This window comes from Camelus dromedarius, chromosome 13 (assembly GCF_036321535.1).
Source record: "Camelus dromedarius isolate mCamDro1 chromosome 13, mCamDro1.pat, whole genome shotgun sequence".
NCBI lineage: Eukaryota > Metazoa > Chordata > Mammalia > Artiodactyla > Camelidae > Camelus > Camelus dromedarius.
This window is the reverse complement of record NC_087448.1, coordinates 67,945,109-67,966,013: the sequence shown is the minus strand read 5'-3', so window position 1 is coordinate 67,966,013 and position 20,905 is coordinate 67,945,109. Positions and strand designations below refer to the sequence as shown.

General features: G+C 50.8%; 1 protein-coding gene across 2 annotated transcripts in view; it reads left to right on the top strand.

The window, feature by feature from the left end:
* ATP8A2 (ATPase phospholipid transporting 8A2) overlaps positions 1-20,905 on the top strand; it is a 417,266-nt gene that overhangs the window by 352,150 nt on the left and 44,211 nt on the right. For both annotated transcript variants that reach the window (XM_031465780.2, XM_064493258.1), the window contains exon 34: positions 20,417-20,505. In XM_031465780.2, coding sequence (XP_031321640.2) covers positions 20,417-20,505 — 89 coding nt within the window. The remainder of the gene's footprint in view (positions 1-20,416; positions 20,506-20,905) is intronic.

Genomic DNA, 20,905 nt, shown 5'->3' with positions numbered 1-20,905 from the left:
GGTCAGGGTGTGGGCAGGGTTGGCTCCTCGTGAGGCTGTGGGGGAGGACCTGTCCCAGACCTCTCTCTCCTTGCTCCAGGTGGTTTGGTGGTCGTGTTTGGCATTCCTTCAGCTGGAGAGGCATCACCCCCATTCTGCCCTCGTGTTCACGGGGTGTCCTCCCCATGCCCATGTCTGTGTCCACATTTTGGATTCAGGTCCCATCCCAATTACCTCATGTTAACTAATTATACCCACAATGGCCCTGGTTCCAAATGCGGCCCCGTTCTGCAGCACTGGTGGTGGAGGACTTCAACATAACAATCTGGGAGGGACACGAGTCAACCTGTAACAGCATCTTAAGTTGATTTTCCATTGCAGTGTTTTTGGTTCCCACTGTGTGTAATTCTCATTGAGAACTAACCAGGTAGAAAGATTGGAGTGTGCTTTATTTATTTATTTGCAAATGGGGTTGTATTTCTATGTCATATTTGGGGAATAACAAGGACTTTAAAATATTTGCAGTTTTTACTGAATTCAGGTAAAAAAATTATTTAGTGGGTCTCCTTTCTGTCAGGCGTTGAGCTCCGTGCTGAGAATATAAAAGTGAAATGTTTAGTCGTTCTTTAAGACTTGGTGAAGGAAAACAACGTGGAGTAAATGTGTTGTGTGTAAGGAATGAATACGGAGCAAATTCCTTGAAACTGCAAAAGAACGGTGTTGTGAGCTATGGGGTACAGGGGCAAGGAGACTGTGGGGACTTCTTAAGAATAACAGTGCCTCCCCTCAGCAAGACCTTGAGGAAAATAGAGATCGTCTCCAGGATTGTGGGGCAGGACGGCGTTTTGGTAGGAGAATGTCCTAGGGCCCGAGAGATGGAGTGAAGTCAGGGGAGGGGGCGGCATGGAAGAGAAGGGTGAGGAGTCAGGAGCTCAGGACAGAAAGCTTGGGGCAAGGAAAGAGATGCCTTATCGTCCAAGAAGAAAATGAAAATAATGCGGGTGTGATGTGGGTGCATGTTTAAGTACAGAAGAGTTGAGAGTTGGAGATTTCAGGCCACAGTTCTCAAGTGTTACAGGAAATTTTCCATGGTTAAGTCATCTTTCTGGAGGGCGTCGTTTTGCTGTTAACGCTCTGTGATGGCTTCAGCTTGACATTGTGCTCTGGTCCGGGTGCTAAACAAGACGCAAAGACCCTCCACCATCTAACTCCTCTCTGTGTCAGCTCTCGTTCGCTCGCTCTCCTCTGTCGTATTTGTTCCTGGAACGTTCCAGGCTCTCTCCGGCCTCTGGGGCCTTGCAAACAGGGCCTTCTGTTCCTTCCAATCACAGCCCACCTCCCCGGTCACCTGATCAACTCACACTTCGCCTTTGAGCTTCCGCTGAAAGTGGCTCATTCCGGAGGGTCCTTCCTGACCCTTCCCCCCTGCCCCTCCCCCCAGGGCAGCCCGTTGTCCAGTGTATCACTTTCCAGGAGCTTAACATTCACTCAACACCTTTCTTTTCCAACGGGTGGGAGGCTCTTGAGGGTGTGACCCATGTCCCCACTGAGCCCACTGTGTCTCCAGCGTCTAATACTGTGTCTGGCAGATTGTGAGTGTTCAATGGATGTTTTGCTAAATGAATGAATGAGAAAGACATAAATTGATGGATCATGTCTCAAAAAAAAAGCTTCAAGTCTGAAAATAAAAATAAATTTAGCAGTCACAAAAAGTTAAATTTTAAATTATTGCAGAACTAATACAGTTTTATTTAATTAACTGTCAGAAGTGTTTGGAAGAACGAGCGAAAGAACTGAAAAGTGGTGGTAACCCACCTCGACTCCAGAAAGCCACGAGGTCCCGGCGTGGACGGGTGAGGGGCGTCCCCGGAGTCTCCCGGGCCTCCCTCTCCTCCGCTCGTTTTGTTTCCTGCCGCTCCTGACCGTTTCCACTCTCTCATCTTCTTGCCTTCCCAGCATCTCAGGGACACAGTCTGTTCTGATACAAGTGCGTGAATTCAGTGCTGGTCCCGCCACCTCCACCCCACGGCAGCCTCTGTGCTCAGGAACCTCCCCGCATGGTGTTTTCACCTCCCGTACTGCTCAACACCCAGCAAAAAGCATTTCCTACAACAGTTGAGATTCTGCATCTTATCACTTTTATCGGACAAAATGTAATGGCTTCTGCATTTCAGAAGTGAGTTCAGTGTTTGGTTTTTCTCTTAAAAATAAGTCAGATTTGACTTTGGTCGGGGGTGAATCATATTCAGTCCCCAAAGAGGCTGGTAGCTGTCTGGGTCAGCGGTCTGAACTTTTTTTTTATCATAATGCCAGTTAGGGTTCTCCAGCTGTGGGGCTGCTCATGGGCCAGCAGGGCTGGGAGAGAAACAGTACGATGCTCGCTGTGGTGAATGAGTTCATGCTGGGGAGACACTTTCTTGCCACTCAAAGATCTAAAGGGTCTGAATATTCACAAGGTCTTATCGAAGCCTCTCCCTGGTTACTAGTTCTTCACGTTAAGTTAATGTACATCCTCAGAGTTTCATGGTATATCCAGGCTGAGTAAGGGTGAACCTTTTAAAAAAAGAACTGGCACGTTGAGTTTCCAGAAGATGCCTATTCGTTCTCCTCTGAGGTCCCCTCACAGGACAGCGCCGTCCTTCCCCGCGCCACCAGCGTCCCAGGCTGCGCGGCCAGAGCCCAGACTCGGCGGCCATCCCTGCGTCTCCAGAACTGTGTTCGGTTTAGCTTCGTGTTTGTACCGTTTCCCTTCATCTTCCGTTGACGTGGACTGCTCTGAAAGGGGCACACCCACATTTGGTATCACTGCCTTCATTTTTCATATGTCTTGGCTTCGGTTATGGTGCTTTTAATATTCATGAAGTTTGAAAAAATAAACATCCCCGACGATTTCCTGCGAAGGGAAACGTTATGGTTTCAAGCCCCAGAGAAAACAACTGGTGAGTTCTGCAAAGCCGCGTTTTTCTCCCTGTCCGTTGGGAGGGAGCTCCAGCTGGGCAGAGTCACAGCTTCCTTGACACGTTTGGACTGCCCAGAGCAGACGGCTGGGGGCCGGATGGAGGCAGAGGCAGAGTCAGCCGACATGCATGTTTAAGGACTCCCTTTGGAATAATGGAATCTAGAATCCTTTCAGTTGATTCAAAATTATGTAATTGAAGAATGTAGAAGTATTCATTCCGTTTCCTTCTGTGTGTTCCAAAGGAAATTGTCGACACTGTTTCTCAGTCCTCTCTCCTTGTTCTCCTCTAAGCCTCCGTTGATAGTTCCACTCTGAAATTAGCCCCACCAGTCCCCGTAACTGTCTACAGGAGTACACGGCAAGAATTTCCTGCAAATGTGAAAGCCAACCTTTTAAGAAAAATAAAAAGATGACTCCAAATAGTTAGAAGGAAACGGATGTTAGAAGCGGTTTTTCACTAACGCTCCAACAAAAAAATAAAATTAAAAAACTGTATCACCTGTTGAAAGATGTGAACCAAAACAAACAACAAAAAAGAAATAGTGTTTCAGTAACAGAACGCTGTCCTAGGTTTCCTGTGCTGAAGTCCGCTCCGTGGGTCAGCCGTTCTGTGAACGCTCGACCACGTGCCCAGGGGATGTTCCCAAGGTCACCAGTTCTCTTCCAGCCGCCCTGGCTCGTCCTCGATCAGAGGACGGTCCCATGTCCCACACCAGTGACTGAGCTGTCACACACACCCCTTCAGTTTCATGTTTCTCCTTCTCAGAACTCCTCTGCATCCTCACTCTCTTTCTCAGGAACAGTGCGACTTCCCTGTATGCTCCAGGTTGCCTGCCTGTTCCCTAGGTCAGACTCTGCATCTCCATGGCCGACTCAAATGCCATTAACAACCTCTTTCGTTCTAACCACTTCCCACTAAGGATGCTAAAAGGGCGCAGATTTGGATGGCCAGCCTCCTCGTAGCCATAAGTGGCCGCGTGAGTTACAGTCAGCCGGTGGTTACTAGGGCAGTCGGCCAGGGGCTTCCAGCGTGAGTGGAGCTGGATGGGCTACCTCCGCTTCCTCCCTCAAGGCAGATGGTGTGTCCAGTGTTACAGCCGCCATCTTGGGACCATGAGGCCACAGGCAGGAGGCGAGAAGAAGGCCAACACTGCGGGCAGTGGTGCTGCAGGATTGGAAGAGCCTGGGTACTCAGGAGCACAGAGGAGCCAAGACCTACCTCCAGAAACACTGGGGGAGAAAAATCAAAATCAGCCACCGTTAGTTGAGTTTTTAGTTACCCACAGCAAACGCAACCTAACTGACACTCCCTTGCCAAACAGAACTCATATAAAGCCCATGCCTAATCCTGGGACTTCCTGCCCATTTTTAATTTGTCTTGACTGGCTTTTTTGCTGCCATGACTCCCCGAGCATCCCCCTGGCCCGTGCCCCCCTCCTCGTGAGGCAGTCTCTTCTTCACCCTGAGGCTTGTTGAAGGAGGAGTCCCCACTCCCTCCCCGGCTCCTTCCCGCCCCTTCCCTCCCTGCACTGGACTGACGCCTCACCACGTCACTCTTCTCACAGCTCACAGCTGTCTTTCTAGTCTCTGTAGCCCCAGGAGAAGCAAAGGTCTTGTCTTCCGCTTCCCAGTCTCTCTGCAGGGCATGGTACCACTCTCTCCTCCCGCTGTCTTGACCGTCCCTTCCAGCCCTCCAGTCTTACTGCGTCTCTTTCCTCTGCCCCACAAAGGAAAATAAACAGAAAATTCTCCCCTTCGATCAGCTCAGCTTCCGCTGAATCTGCTCGGGCAAAGGTCAAGCTGGAAGGCTTGCACCTGGTGGCCCTTGGCATCGAAGACCAAGGTCTTCTTTCTGCCTGATTTTCATATGCTTGTGAGCCGTGGGAGGCGTCATTAAACTGCCAGGGAGCCGAAGTCAGCACATAAAGGAACTGTTTTGATGCTTCAAAAACCCAGGCAAACAGAATCTGGATTATTCAGTCAGGTCTGCTTAGAGGATTTGTCTCGGGTGTTTAGATTGCTCACAGTCTGCTAGGGAGGTCACTTAGGGGCTTAGACCTGAAGGGAACCATATTTAGTGTCCCCCAAATTTCACTTCATCGTCTCCCTTGGGTTTCCCATCCCCAGTGCATCACTGTGAGCTGCACGTGAACTTTCACCCCAACTTCTGTTTACTCACCTTCTCCTTCCGCTGATACTGGATTGCACGGCATGGCCAGCCCAGTTTTTCCGCCTGGCTTGGCAGTCGTGTTCTTGGATCCCTTTCCTACTTTTTCGCTGATGGTCTTTGGCTTAACAAGATGCAGGGAGGCCTGAGAGGCGGCGTGGCGCACGGTTCAGAGTGCAGGGTCTCTCAGCAGGATGGCTTGTCGTCCCTGCGGCCTTAGACGAGTCACTACCTCTCTTGATGTCTTGTAGGGTCACTGCAAGAGGGAGCCAGGGTGGTGGAAGCTGCGCCAACATCGCAGACTTTACTGCGTTCAGTCAATAAAGAATTCGTGTTATAGTGCTTAGGATGATGCCCAGCTCAGGGCGAGTGTTCAGTAAGTGACAGTAGTTGTCGTGATTATCCCAGGACACTGGCAGGCACATCCCAGTCAGCGTCAGCCAGTGGACCGGGGAGGGCTATGCACCTAGGTCTCCCACAGTTCGGCGCTGTGAGCTAGCCTACCCTGAGAGGGCCTCAAGGTCACAGGAGAGGCTCCACATGTGGCCGCACACCAGCTGAGGTCAGTAGAACATCTGTCCGTGTGAGCAGACTTCCCAGCAATCTTCTGAGTGACAAGGACACCTGCAGATTTTCAGCTGCTGGAGCCAGTTGGTCACTGCCTGACAGGGCACTCCCCCTGAAGACAGCACCCAGAGTCAGGTCTCCAGGGGGAATCACTGTCAGGATCATGGTCCCAGCCATACCTCCAGGCCAGCGGCCATGTCTCCTCAGGCTGGGGCTGTCCGGCCTGAGAATGACCACTCTGTCGGCCCCTCATGGAAGGTCACTCCTCAGTAATCAGCTCAAAGTGGACCCACATGCCAAGGGCCTAACCTGATGCAAGTGCTAGAAAGCCACCCAAGGGGAAAGGTTTATCTGATGCCAATTGAAAACCCTTAGGAATCTGGATGACAGTGCTCAGTGTCTGCTGCTAAAGACTGAGGAGTAGGTGTTACCCGGATGGTGCTGGGGTGCTGGACTCTAACTTCCTTTCCAGACGTTGATGCCCCCACAAAGCAGGCAGGTTGGAACCTGTAGTCTATGTGGACAGCCTGTGTAAAAGCACCCCCCCCGCTGTCTCCAGTGACTCTGTTAATAAGTGGCCGCCTAGGACGTGCCAACTACTGGGGACACGGGTGTAGGGAACACATCTCCACCCTCAGGAGGCTTTCCATCTAACAAAGAAGGCGAAGACACAGGTCAGCATCACTGAGCGTAGTGCAGAATGACAAGGCATGGCGCAAAGGGCGTGCACCCTGGGGTCTGCAGACCTGGATGGATGGCGGCTCTCTCCTCTGGCCGGCGCTGCAACCTGAGATGGAACCACACCTTCCACGTCTTGGAAACAGAGGGTAATGCTGCAGGTGGACATTTAGGAGTGTGCGACAAATGGTAGTCATGCAAAAATAGTAGCAACAGAACTGTTACCCTTACAGAGGGATACAGAGCAGGGAAGCGTGTAACTCTGTCTGGAGAAGCCGAGGGGATGATCCTTGAATCGAATCCTGAAGAAGGAAGAGGAATTCTCACAGAACAACAGCAGAGCGGGGTGCTGTCAGCCAAGCAAAGAGCAACATGGGCAAAGGCCAAAAAAAAAAAAGAAAGAAAGAAAAAAAAGAAAAAGAAAGAAGACAAAGAAAAACCTTGAGGATTTGGGGAAGTGTAGACAGCTCGGTGTGGCCAGGGTTCACAGGGCTGGGGATGGAAGGCCGAGGGCAGAGTCTGGAATGAAAGACCACGAATGACCTCAGAGACCCTTCCAGAGAGTTAGATTTTGCCAAGTTTTGCAACTCAGAGTCCCAGTGCCAAGTACTATCCTAGGCGATGTGTCTGTGTACCTGGGTGCCCAGCCACCACCCTGCAAGGATCAGAAAGCCCCATTTTACAGATGTGTCCTCCTAGACTCAAGAAGCTCATTCCTTAAGCATTAAACTCACCATATGAATTCAGCCTGCCCACCTGAAGGACATGTTGTCTTATTTGATATTTCGTGTTACATTGTGTTGCTTTATTTTTTTGTTGTTTCATCTCTACATGTGATTCCACCTTGGATGCATTTGGAACAAAGCAGTACCATAAATAAAATACATTGTCTTCATGGCTGAGCAAGCTTGAAGTTGGGGCCACCTTCCCCAGCCGGGCTGCTGACGGGGGAAGCGGCGGCATGTTTCACCGACGGAGGGCCGCGCCCCGGCGCAGAGATTGGCGTTTACTCTGGGTCACGTCGTTCTCTCCAGAGGGAGGGGGAGGGCAGAGCTTGGCCGCAGAGCGCATGCTTAGCATGCATGTGGACCTGGGTTCCATCCCCGGTACCTCCTCTACAAATAAATAAATGAACCAGAAAACAAATAAACAAAAACCAAATAAATCAAGCATTTATTAAGTTGTTAAGAACGGCACACTCTATTTTAATTTTTTATGATAAGCGTTACACTCCAGCCCAAAATAAGACAACATGGGACGTTTGGTTGAGGTTGAGGCTATAGATTTCACAAAATTTTGCATGTCACCCAGAAAGGAGTGAGACTCCAACCAACTTTAGAGGGACTCTCCTCAGTTAAAACGTTGGAGAAGTACATGCTCGCTCGACCCTGGGAACTGGGGAAGGTCAGGCACCTAGGGGCCCCGCGCTCTGTGATCTGACTGCTGAACCCCAAGCCCTCAGAATGCTCAGCACACGTTTATTTTGGACAAGCTCTAAACAGGTGTTTCCTCTATGTCGCACATGGTTTAAACCAGAGCCTCACCGCGTCCGGCATGTTCAGCTGGGACCCCAAGGCTGCGCCAGTGCTCACGGCGGACTGGCCAGTTCCCACGCTGGCCAGCAGCGGGCCGAGAACAGATGTGGGGGATTATCGGGGAGGCGGTGGGCCTGCGTGTCTGCGGAAGTAATTCATTCTGGAGATGCAGACGGGCCCTGCTGAACCTTCAGTGAGAAGTTCTAGGAAATGAGCCTCGGTGGACCAGCGTGTCAGGACTCCAAACAAATGTTTTCCTGGTGTCCTTTAATTGAAAGAAAAATAGTAAATCATCATCTTTAAATCAAGCTGAATGGAGAAGGGAAGGAACCCTAATCCCACAGACAGTCATTTAAGTTCTAATCTGTGAATGAATTGGTGGGATCGTGACAGTGGCGTGTCAGCGTGGAACCCCCTGATTGATTTCGTGGTGAACCACTGGGAGCCAGTTCCCAGTGCACTGGGAGGCTGGCTGCCCACCCCCACCCGGCTTCTGGCCCTCCTTTAGGGCTGGGCTTCATCATCCCCAGTATAACGCAGAGCTGTTTCTTCCTGGCCATTTCCGGCCATCCCCGAGTTCTTTCTAACTGCTCCACCAGCGGTGTCATTGCCTGACCCTCAGCCCACTTTCCAAGACACTGTGTGTTCAAGGTCCATGGCGTAGAATGCTGTAGGTCGTGACCATTTTCACGTCTGCTCAGCAGACCGCCTGTGACCCTCAGTCCTTTCCGGATACTGCTCTGCAGAAAGCTAATGGGAAAACCACTACCTTAAGCGCTTCTGGGTGGCATTCTGTGGGTTTCTCGTACAAACCAATTGTGTTGGTCGGTACATTTCAGTAACTGTTACTGGTTTTAAAATGAAGTATTTAAAGATCCACAGAGAAAGAGGTGATCTTGGAATCATCCTGGGGGCTGTGGGGTATATAGCTCAGGGGCAGAGTATATGCTTAGCCTGTGTGAGGTCCTGGGTTCAATCCCCGGTACCTCCATGTAAAAAAACAATGAACAAAAAAATCATCTTGACCAGTAAAGGTCACTGAAGACAAATTAGAAATATGGCCAAGTATTTAAATAGGAGTTCTAAGAGGAACAGAATTCAAAAAACGTGTTTTTCAGATTTTTCTCTCCCATTGATTCCATGGCCAACTTATTTATAGCCTGTGAAGGATTTCATTAGAAAGAACAACAAAGATGGACATTCACCTATTACTGCCTTACAGTTGATTTGAAATTTTTTGGCTTTTTCTGAGAATGTAGTATATACTTTGCTTTTTCTGGGGATAAACATATAAATATTTGTGCTTGGGAGAGAGCAAATTGTTAATATGGAGAATGAAAGACTAATAATAGCTTACTAATAAGTGTTTTTAAGGAAAAAAAGATAAGGAGGCATAAAATTGTATATCACTGGCATTAAACAGTAAGACAAGTTTACAAGAGTAAGCAAGGGAAGACATGGGGGACCCTCGCTGTAGAAAGTCTATGATTCAAAATCTCAAATGCATCCATAGAATTCATTCATGCATTCAGCTAGGATTTTTTTTGTAACAGCAACTCTAAGTAACCTCATTACTTTTGTTTTTGAAAAGATGGGAAAGAAGGCTGATTATTGTGTTTCTCCTCTGAAAACATCTTCAAGTCTCCAAAATTAATAGAAATGTAAGAAGACAGTTCTCTAAAAGCAAAAGAAATCCCTCAGGGCCTTCAACAATATTAAGGGAAACAAAGACGAGAAAAGAAGGTCTGTTGTGAAAAGCCGGTGCCGTCACACGTGACTTTCACACCAAGCCCACTGTAACAGGCGAGTCTGCTGAACGGGAGCAGGCTCTCTGCAACAGTTTCAGTCCGAAGCATTCACTGCCATTGTATCTAGGAATTTTTAAACTTGGGAAGCTGTACTAAAAAGATAAATCGAAATATATGGGAAAAGGAAATGGAGCTGAAGTGTTTCTTTTAGACTATGAGGGAAAAAATTGGATCTGTCTTATGTGAATTTTCAACAGTGACCTGGTCGAGAAAGTCCAAAGTACATTAATTAAATTTACAGAGCCAAAAAAAGGTGAAGCCCCAGGAGGTTAGATGTAAAAACCACAGATGGACTGAGAGAGATGAGAGGAAGTGGACAGACTCTGACGACATGGTACTCAGCTGAGAAGTATGCACGCAGATACGACGGGGAATACTCGCCAAAGACAGATAGCTGGTTTAAAGGAAAAGTTAATAAATTGTCGAGGCTGAAAAACTCTACAGACCAAAGCCAGGAAATTACATCATTATGGATCCCGCAGTAACTGTAAATTCACCCCACTGCACGTGTGTAGTATTTCACATTCCTGGGTGTGGTGTTAACTTTCACACCTAAACACGCGTGTGTGTTGCATCTGAATTACTGCTGTAACGGGAGCAAAGGAGCAAGCACGATGGACCTTCTGCTCCTTTCACAAGTCACCCCGGAGCCTGGGAGCCCGAGGAAAGAGGGAGGCCAAGGAGATGGGAGGGTGCAACCGTGAAGTGGCCGTGCGTGTCCGAGGGACAGGGCAGAAAGTTGCAGCACATCCCCAGATGCCACGCGGGGCTTGAACACGTCCCTGCTCAGGTTCTCCTTTGTTTTCACGTCCTCATGTGAACGCCCTCCTGTCTTACTAACATGCTTTTTCACCCCGATGTTTTGCCCACCCACCAACCATTTGTTCTTCTCTGTAAACCCCTTTCTCTTACTGGCTCATTACAGGAGCAAAAATAGTGTTTTCCTTTGAAAGCATCCAATCAACTGGTTGGCTAGTTGCTTTTTAAAAAAACTAAACAAACCTTTTCAGTCACCCTATATGGTATACATCCCAGCACCTCCATCACTTCAGAGGTAGGACCGGCGTGGAGGTGTCCGAACATGTCCCCCAAAGCATCGTCTAGGCCACTTGTCTCCTGGGTCCTGTGTCTGCTCAGAGCACCTCTTACCTTCTTGTGGCTGTACCCTGACCTTCCACTCCTGACCTTTGCTACGTTGTTGGGGATTCTGCTCCCTCCCTGGACGATTCCTCTGTTTATCTTGTCTTCATAATCCTGTGCCCTGCTCAGTGCCTGTGAGACCCTTCAGCACAGCCACGGCCTCACTCCTTGGTGAGGCTACAGCTCCAGGACCTGGTCTGGAATCTGCATCTTCCACGGGATCTTAGTGTCTGACTCCCCCTGGCGCACAGCCACCATCTGCCTCCTTCCCGCAGACCCTGCTTTCCACCCCTGCCCTCACCGTCAGTCCCTCAGCAAATGCCCGGCATGCACCATGCTCTTCCCCAGTTCTCCCAGCCCTGTCTCCCCTGCTGCCAGCTGGGCTCCCAGACCAGTGGTTTACGCGGCGCTTCCACTCTTGTCCTGACTCCCTGCCTGTTTCAGTTCCGACACTTCTGCCTTCTTCCACCCGCCATCCGCATGCTCAGCTCCGTGATCCTAGGCTGCTGTTCAGCATTTTTATGGAAAGTCAGACAGTCTGTGTCCTCGTGGAATTTATCTGTTCATGCTGGTAACTGGGCTTTCGTTGATATTGTAAGATTTGTGCATCTGACTTGCTGTCCTCTGAGCAGTGTTTCCAAGTCATTTTCACTCCTCCGTGGCCCCAGGCTGCTTCATTCTGAACGTGTGACTTCACTTTCTGCCCACTCACGGAGACCGAGGTCACTTCCTCTTGGTTTCTGCAGCATCCTCCTCACCACCCACCAATCTCTTTAAATCGCCACCTACTGACACTGCCTTCCTCCCACCTCCTGGTTAACACCCGGCCCTTGAACTTTCAGAGGCTTCCACGTCATTCCCTCTCATACACTCTCGAGACCATTCTCCACCCTTGCCTCTTGACTTTCTTTGTTCCAAGGTTCTTTCTCCCTCCTGCCCCCTCCCCCACTGCCATCTCATCATTCTGGACAAGCTCCACCCAGCCTCCCGCCCTCCCCCCATTTCCCCATGATGCTGCTCAACCCTCTTCCTCCCGGTCATCCTCCCTCATGTCTTCCCTCACGTCTGCTCCCCTTCAGGACACAGCTCCATCCTGGCCCTCCTCCCGCTGACTGAGATGTCACTGCGTCCTTTCCCTTCCCTCTCCTCCTAGTGTAGGGGTCACCCAGGCGCCAGACCAAGCCTTTCCTTACCCAGTATTCCCTCTCTCTGTGAGTTCATGCATTTCCACAGGCCCACCCGTCACTATGGTGCAGATGGCCCCTGAGTAAGCAGGACGAGCCCCCCCCCCCAACCAAGCACGCGTGGTCCCTGGGGCCCTACAGCGGGCTTGCTACGAGCCCACACTTGTGCTGCTCACCGCATGCGGGCCAGTAAATCAAGAGACAAGGTGCTGGGGCAAGGAATGGCGACTTTGTCCGGAAAGCCAGCAGATGGAGAAGATGGTGGACTAGTAGTGTTCCAAAGAACCATCTTCCCTGAGTTAGAATTCAGGCTTCTTTTATACTAAAAGGGGAGGAGGAAAGTCCTGGTTCCGACCGGACTCGGAGGGGAGGTGTTAATCTCCTCCTTCCTGCAGCTGTCCGCAGGTGGCCTGGGAGGCAGCTTCCCAGAGGTGGACCACCATGTGTCATTTAAGCTTAGGGGCAACATCTCTGTGACTAACTTATGATAGAACACAAAGCTTCTTCCCTGTTATAGGTCACAGCCTAGACCTTTCTTACCTGAGTGATGTCATCGGTACCCTGGGAATCACCATGGCACCCGCCTCACAGGGCCGCCGGGAGGAGGGAACGGGCTAATTCAGGGAGAGGGCTGAGCACAGCGCCCGGCATGCAGCAGGCCCAGGAAAATGTGGCTCTTTTCTCATGGTCAGGACCGTCCTCATCAGCCTGCACATGACGGGTGTTCCTGTGAACGCCAGGCTCTCTTCAGGACCAGCGCTTTCTGAAAGTTGGCCTCATTCAGACCCTGTGGTCCCACCTCCTCCCTCATTGCCCGGGGCTCTGAGCCTACCCTCCCCTATCACCCTCTGACCAGTCCAGGCTCACCCATGTCCCCCTGGCGATTGCTGAGACCCCCTTTTGGTCTCATTTCAAAAGCTCCTGTGAGCTGGCACCTTGACGACTGCTCCCTGCTTCCAGTGCCTTCTGTGGCGTTCTGCTGTCTCCTGAGTGAAATCTATAGCCCTCAGCCCAACACGCTTCCCCCTCTTTTCAGGCTGGCCTCCCCATACAGCCCCTAAACCCGAGGACAGTTTTCTCTGGCAGGATCTATGCACACAGCGTCCATGACGGTCCTCGCCTCTGCGCTCCTGGCTGGAGGGCTTCTCATCGTCCACAGTGGGACGGGCTCTCAGTGAGCCCCCAGCACGGGCCCCTCCTGCAGAATGTGTGTCCCTCCACTTTGCCTTGGAATTCCCTCCCCCTCCCCCTGGGCTGACCAAAGGCAGCAGAGGACAGGGGCTGCCCTTCCTGTCCCCCACGCGGTCCTAGTGCACGTCACACACTGACCTGAACCTTCGGGGTCTCATAGCTGTGGACCCACCCCTGAAATCCAGCCCTGTGTCCTGCCTCACACAGACTGGCCGTTCACGGGGCCTAACAATGGAATTTTTCAACACGGTGACAGACTTTCACAGGGAGAGACAAAGGATTTGGAGTTAAACCCACAGCCTAGTCAAATACTGACATGCTACCTGCTTCATAGCTTTTAGAAAAGACATAGAATGTTAACCATGCTGTCCAGTGCCCCTGGTTACCCTCCCAGTATCATCCCCCTTGAGAGGGAAGCACCCTCATCGCATTCATGGTGACTGTTTCCATGCACCTATTAGGTATGTATAAACCTGCGGGAAACATGCACAGTGTGTGCAGTGTGCAGTGTTGATTTTTGCAGGGTTTTGAAACTTTAACATCAACTGTATCGATATATACCCCCTCCCACAACACAACACTGGGTTATTTTGTTTTTTTCTAAACTGGTTTTTGAACTTTATCCATCGTGATAGAAGTATGGCTTACTCATTTTAATGCTGTTTTCAGTTATATGAATATGCCAGGATGTATTTATTCTCCTATTGATAAGCATTTAAGTTTTCGATATTGGGGGGCAGGAGTGTCGATCACCGAAAAGGCTACAGGGAACATTTCTGTCCGTTTCTGTTTGTGGACATGTGCAAGTCTCCCCCAAGCACACGACCGGGCTTGAAATGTGCATCAGAAATTCCTCAGTCTGTGGCTTTTTCTTAAACTTCGTTTATGGTGCCCTTCAGTGCAGAAGTTCTCCATTTTAATGCAAATGCTTCTCTTTTCCTCCATGGTTTCTGCTGTTTCGTATCAGATTGTCTAAAAACTAATCCAAGTCAGACAGGTACTGTCCCACGTTTTCTTCTGCAAGTGTCAGGGTTTTTGCTTTTCACCCGGAGGTTTCTGACCCACCTGGTGGTGACACGTGTCAGTGCTGTGGGTGTGGATCGGGTTGTAACTGGATGTTTTGCATCTAGACAAGCAGCGCTGGGCGGGTGAGCCCGCCTCCCCGTGAAAGCTGCTAGATTTCTAGTATTGTCACGTGGGACCCTTCACGCCCAGGCCCAGGGTCTCTGGTGTCTGAGCAGTGAGGCCAGGGATGCTCAGCTAGCCTCACTTAGAGGACCATGAGCATCTGCTTCCAAGTAAGTGGGTTTGAATCTAGAGAGCGTCTCAGATGGTCTATGGTCCCTGCATGGGAGGCTTTGTCCCTCTGGAGAGTCTCGGACTCATAAGGCCTCCCGTGTGGCTAAGGCTAAGCGTCTCCCTGCTGGCATCTCTGGAGGACTGTTGGGCCGTCCAGTGGAGGCCTCCTCTCCTCAGTCAAATCACTTCCCTTTTAAAAAAGTGCTTATTTCCTGGCCTGTCGAGGCCAGCTGGGATGCTTTGAAGACTAAGGTGTTATTTTCACTCCATAGGTACCAATCTTAGTAAGACGTGTCCTTTCCAAGGAGGAGTGGGGACCCGTGAGACCCACTCAGACGCCCAGTCTGTGGGGTTCTAAGCTGTGCAGTTGGCAGGCTGAGCCCCAGGACGTGGCTGCCTGGGCGTGCCTGATGCGGCGCACGCCTGCTCACCGGCCTAGCGTCCTGCGTGGTGGTGTGGGACAACAGGCCCGGGAAGGGGCCCAGTTATTAAGTTCATCATTTAAAAATGTTACTTTCTAAGCAGAAAAGAAAAAAAGTCAGAAATGGTGCAACAGAATTAACTTGTATTCGGTAAAGTCCGACTAGGATTTCTGGGCTAAAAATGGAAGATGGATTGTATACATCGGAAGGCCTGCAACTTATTAAAATAGAAGTTACTGAAATGCTAGCAAATCATAATAAAGAAAACACTAGAAAATTGTGAGCAGACAGTAAAGCCATTGTCTGTTAAGAATGTGGAGCTCAGACCGCGGGACAGGCCCCGGCTTTGGCGGCTGAGAGGTCTCGGTTCAGGTTGTGACTCGGCCCCTTACTAGGTGACCTTTAACTGACCCCTGACCTACGGAGCCTTAGTTGCCTCATCTGTAAGATGGGAGCAATCGTACCTCTCCTCTCTGGCAGGGGTTTTGGTGGAGCTTAGACGGCAAGGGTGTGCCCATGTCCGGGAGGAGAGGCCCCAGGGAAGGGGCAGCTGAATCCAAGGCCTGCCTGCTACCTGCGCCCGCGCCCGCGGCGTGGTCAGTGAGAGTGGGCAATACCGGGGAGGGGAGGGGCGGTACCGGGGAGGGGGCGGGGCTTAGGCTACTCACTCGCATGCCTAGCATGTCGGAAGCCCTCGTGGGGGATTTGGAGCTGCTGCCTGGATCCTTCGGTGCTGCCCGCGGTGAGCACCGGGAGATGAAAAGGTAGCTATGAGTGTGCGGGCGGACGCCGCCTCCTCCATCCCTGGGTCTCTCTCACCGAACCGCAAGGCTGGCCCAGAACGAGCGCTCCAGAACCTCCGGAGGAGGGAAGGCAGGCCGACTGCGGCTGTGAAGGTTTTTTTGTTTCACGAAGAAAGAAATCAGCTTTAAAAGTAGAAAGCACGGTTTTAATTTCTCAGTGTGGCCCTTGGGGATGGATGGTTTGCAACAGTCATTCGGTTATCCTAAACTCTTTATTAAGTCAAGTCTTTTCTTCCCCAGAATATTTTCTCTGTTAAAAAAAAGAAAGAAAACCAATCTGGACTTTTGGTTGGAGGAGCCATAAAAAGTAACAGTGAGAGAGAGAGGGAGCGAGAGAGGTATGCAGCAGGGCTCCCCCCGGGGAGCTGGGAGCTGCTGCTAAATTTCAGTTGCAGTTGTCAAGAGTTAAAGAAAACACTGGAGAAAATGTCTCATCGAGGGGTCCCGGACCGCTGTGCTCCGGGAAGGCAGTGAGGGATGGACGGCAGCCAGCTGGCCGGGGCCCAGCCGCCAGTGCCCTGCGCCAGCCCCTGAGCTCATTTGCTGCTTCTAAGTCATTTAACAGTCAGAGCTGTTTCCAGATCAGCACAGGGCACTGTGAAGAGGCTTGGGGGTTGGGGGGAGCCAGGGAGATGTTAAGGAAGAAGCTTCGCTCATTTTTGGAGGTCTTGCCCAGGGCTCCTTGGGGTCTATTGAGATGGACTGTACATGAGCCCAGCTGACTGGACGCTGGGCACAGCGGCCCAGGGGGCAGATGCTCTGCTGTCCTGGCTCAAAAGTAGAGGAAACAGAGGAGGCACGCAGAGGGCAGTGAACTCATTTAGGCTTCAAGGGAAGTCCTGGCACATGGTGCCTGTCTCAAATTTGTCCCACAGCGGGGAACACAGACTGACCTTGCCCAGCTCCGGTTCCTCCAGCCTCCTTTCTAGAACCTCTCATCTGCCACCACATCCATGTGTGGCTGGTCCCTGGCACCGTGGACGTGTGGGTGGTGCGTAGAGCGCAGAAGCTGCTGAAGGCTCTCATCCCTGGTGACACGTTTCGCGGTGCCCCTGGTGGACACTCCTGGTCTGACCAGAGGCTGTGCTGTGCAGCGTGACAACCGGACAGGCCCCCATCCTCTCCAGCCCTCAGCTGTGTCCTTGTTTATCAAGGAACTTCCCGCCCCTACCTCAACTTTCCTCTGATTCACTGCAGTGGGTGCCTATGCATTTGGCACCTAAGTGGTTAATAGCATCACTGGCTAAAGGCATGGAGGGTGCCTTCTTCCCTAGGGGGCTGTTAGCACATCAAAAGGGTGCTTTTAAATCCTCACTCAATAGTATATGTGGTGGGGGGAGTAACTGATAGCCACTTGTCACCGAGCCCAGCTCAATAAATACTTCTTGTCATGCTAGCAGAACTAGTGCCATCTAACTGAACGTCAGTACCACAGGCTGCGGCTTTAGCAGAGTGCCTTAGCCCGGACCCCAGGCAATCTGTGAAAATCGGGGACACTAGAAACCTTTCTGGAGACACACCTTTGTAATTAGTTATGCCCACGACGTCTTCGCAGGTCCAAGTTTTAAAAACCAATGAAAAAACAATCCTTCCAAGTCCCCATATAACCTTTGTCACTGGGGGAGGGGGCTTCCTGTCTCCAGCGGGGCCATTTAAAGGCCATTTTCCTCATTTCCTGCAGCAGGGAAAGTTGTGAATTTCGTAAGCTATATTAAATAGTCCGTGACTGGTGTAGAACGCTGTTTTTAGAAGGCTGTGTCCTTTGACAAGTACACCTAGCAGATGATGCGGGATGTGTTCCCTTAAGTGCAGCTTAAACAAACCCACCTTCCATGGGTCGAGCATCCCCTTAAACGGTCCAGCTGGGTCAGCCAATGAGGCCAGCGGCGTGGAGAGGAGGCAGGACTTGCAGAAAGCAGATGGCTCACTCCAGCTCATTCCTGGGTTTGCTTGGACCCGTGAGAGAGGGAGGATTGTGAGTTCAGTTTTTCTTCTGTGTAAGTAGTGTGTTTTCTGTATGAAAACCAGGAACTAGAGATAGTCAAAGAGACATGGAAGTAAAACTCAGCAGTGCACACCCTCTGCTACGCCGTTCCGTGTGTTTTTGCTGACATGTGAGCACACGTGGGTATGGAGGTCGGTGGTTTCAACGGTCTTGGTGGATCCAGGCCTGAACTACTGCACTGTGTTTGAGGCCCTGGAATGTGCTTCATTTAAGGTGAGGAAACCCCAAAACAGAACTCACAAAAACAATCATATGTATCGATGTATACTGACATGTGTCATGCCTGACACTTCAGGGCGCAGTCACTTTGGGGTGGGCATCTTGGGTTGAATTCTGAGACTTGGGCCAATCCTTCTTCCTTTCCCAGCCCCCGCCCCCGCCCCCCTGCCAAGGCAGGTCCCCTTCACATGCCATCTCAGAAACCACACTTTCATTAGGTCACTTCACAGCTCTCTGTGTCAACAGCCTAATTCTCTGTCCCTTTCACTGCTGTCCCCTGGACGTAGGAGCCACAACATAGTGAGGCCTCTGCTTGGACACGTATTCCTTACTTTCTTCCACATGAATACTCTTGAACTTGCATCTTTTCCCGTGTTCCTACTGATTTCCTTAGGATAAATTCTGAGACACGTCACTGATGGAGCAAAATGCACTCATATATGTTTAAGGTTTTAAACTATTCTTCCAGAAAGCTGGTCCTCTCAGTTTTAGACAAGGAAGGCAAGTCCTCCGGTGCCAGGGTTGGAGTACAACTCTACCCCGAATCTCGCTGCTTCTCAGTTCCATGGCCATGAAGTGCCCACACCACAAACGGCTCCGTGCCGGAGTTCAGGGGCAGGACCCGCACGGCTGGCGGGGCTTTGCTGCGCCTGCGCAGATGGAGCAACTGTGCGGACGGAGGTGTGAGTTGATGGACCTGCGCACCAGAGCAGAAGGTGGGAATGGGGAAGTGAGTTAAGCCTGGGTGCCCGGTGAGGACCGGGGACCCCCCCCCAGCGTGAAGAGAGATACTAGGCCCCTGACTCTTAGCCCCACCAGGACCCGAGCGGGTCCTAAGGTTAATCGTGCCTCTGCCTCTCGGTCCCTCCCTCCCGCCGGGAGCTCCACTTCCTTGTAACGAGCAGAACACAGCGATCGCGGGGGAGTCCAATGGTGAAACTCAGGAAAGGGAAACTGGTGACCAGGAAGAGAACTGTCACACGTAAGACGCCTGGGTAAAGAAGCTGTGGTATATGTATGCACAATGGAATACTACTCAGCCACAAAAAATAATGAGATAAAGCCATTTACAGCTGCATGGATGGACCTGGAGACCATCATACTAAGTGAAGTAAGCCAGATGGAGACAGACAAATATATGATTATCACTCATATGTGGAATCTAAGCAAAGGGCACAAATGAACTCATTTACAAAACAGAAATAGAAAATAGACTCACAGACATAGATGAAAAACTCACGGTTACCAGGGGAGAAGGAATGAAGAGGGATAAATTGGGAGTTTGGGATTTGTAGATACAAACTACTACATATAAAATAGATAAACAACAAGGTTCTGCTGTATAGCATGGGGAGCTATACTCAATATCCTGTAATAAACCATAATGGAAAAAGAATACGTATATATGTGTATAACTGAATCACTTTGCTGTACCCCAGAAACTAACAGAATATTGTAAATTAACTGTACTTCAATTAAAATAAAAAGAATTCTGTCGCATGTTAACTTCAGTCCCTTTCCAGGTAGCCCACCCTCCAGGCCAGGGGGCCGCTGCCAGCCAGCTCCACCCCAAGCCTCACTCATTGGAAACAAGACAGAAGGCCTCTGCCTCCCCTGCCCCGTTCTGTAGGGCAAACGCCTCTCCCCGCCTCCCCGCCTTTGTCCCTGAGCCCCCTCTTCAGCTCTTCACCTAACTGACATCTAGCCCTGTAACTCTTCCTTAAGCCCTCTCCCCAACTCCTCCCACACCATTTTGCATCCCCAGAGCCGGAAAGTCTCATCAAAGGCCGAGCTCCTCGCTTGCCTCCCTGTCACCATCCTCCCACTTGGAATCGCTCTCCCCCGGCCCCTCTGGCTGTTGAGACTTCTCTTCCAGGCGCCTCCCACTCTCCATCCCCAAGAAGTCTTCCCCAGCCTTCTAGCCTTCCTCCTGCCCCCAGGGAATGTGATCGTGACACGTACACCCCATGTGCGATGGAGGATACGCCACCTGACTTTAAGTCCCTTGAAGGCAAGGACCGTGACCTGATCACCTTCCTTTTTGGGGTGTTGAGAACCGCTCTGCCAAGAGGCGGGTTCTGTGGATGAACCAGCAGGAGAGGACCAGGAACAGATGGATACGTGGGTGGGTGAATGATTACGCTGGAGTCTGGTGGCTCCGACATTTCTCCAGAGGCGGGATCAGGACAGCTTCTGGCCAGGAGAGGGCCTGAAGCACTTCATAAAAGAGGGGGACAGCGCTCCTCAAAACAAAAGAATAGAGACGAGTGGGTGGACACCACGGCCAGGAGCTCACCCCGCCAGGTCCCCTGACATTGGTCCTAGGTGCCTATTTTAACTTCCGTTGAACTTGATACATTCTGTTGCTTTTGTGTGATGGGATGTTTTACGCTGATTAAATTGCATCTCTGATTTTGGAGGAAAGGGTATTCACGTGTGTGTCACTTCTGTTTCTTGCAGGCGACCATGGTCCTGAGCTCTGCGCACTTCTGGCTGGGATTATTTCTGGTTCCTACTGCATGCCTGATCGAGGACGTGGCATGGAGAGCGTAAGTGAAAGATGGAGTGGTACCCAGGTCTTGTCGCCTGCCCTTCAGTTGTCTTCCCCTAGCCCTGCCAGACGAATGAGATGCTGCGGGATTTCAGAGAAACAGGTCTCCTGCCACCTGCCAGCAGCAGATATACAGGATGTGGGGCTTTTGTTTGTTTGTTTGTTTGTTTTCCTTTTAACCTATGCTTCACCTTGCTGTAAGAATGTAGAGAAAAAGCAGCCAGGCTCTGTGAAGGTCAGGAGGGATATTCCTGGCGCATGATTGTAAGAGAATTTCTAAGTTCACAACCGTTCCATGAGATTTAAGAAGCATAGCTCAAAATTCATTTCTCCTGATAGCTAAAAATCAATGCTGAGTGATCACAAATACAGCCCGGCCTTAAACCCCAGACTTCAAC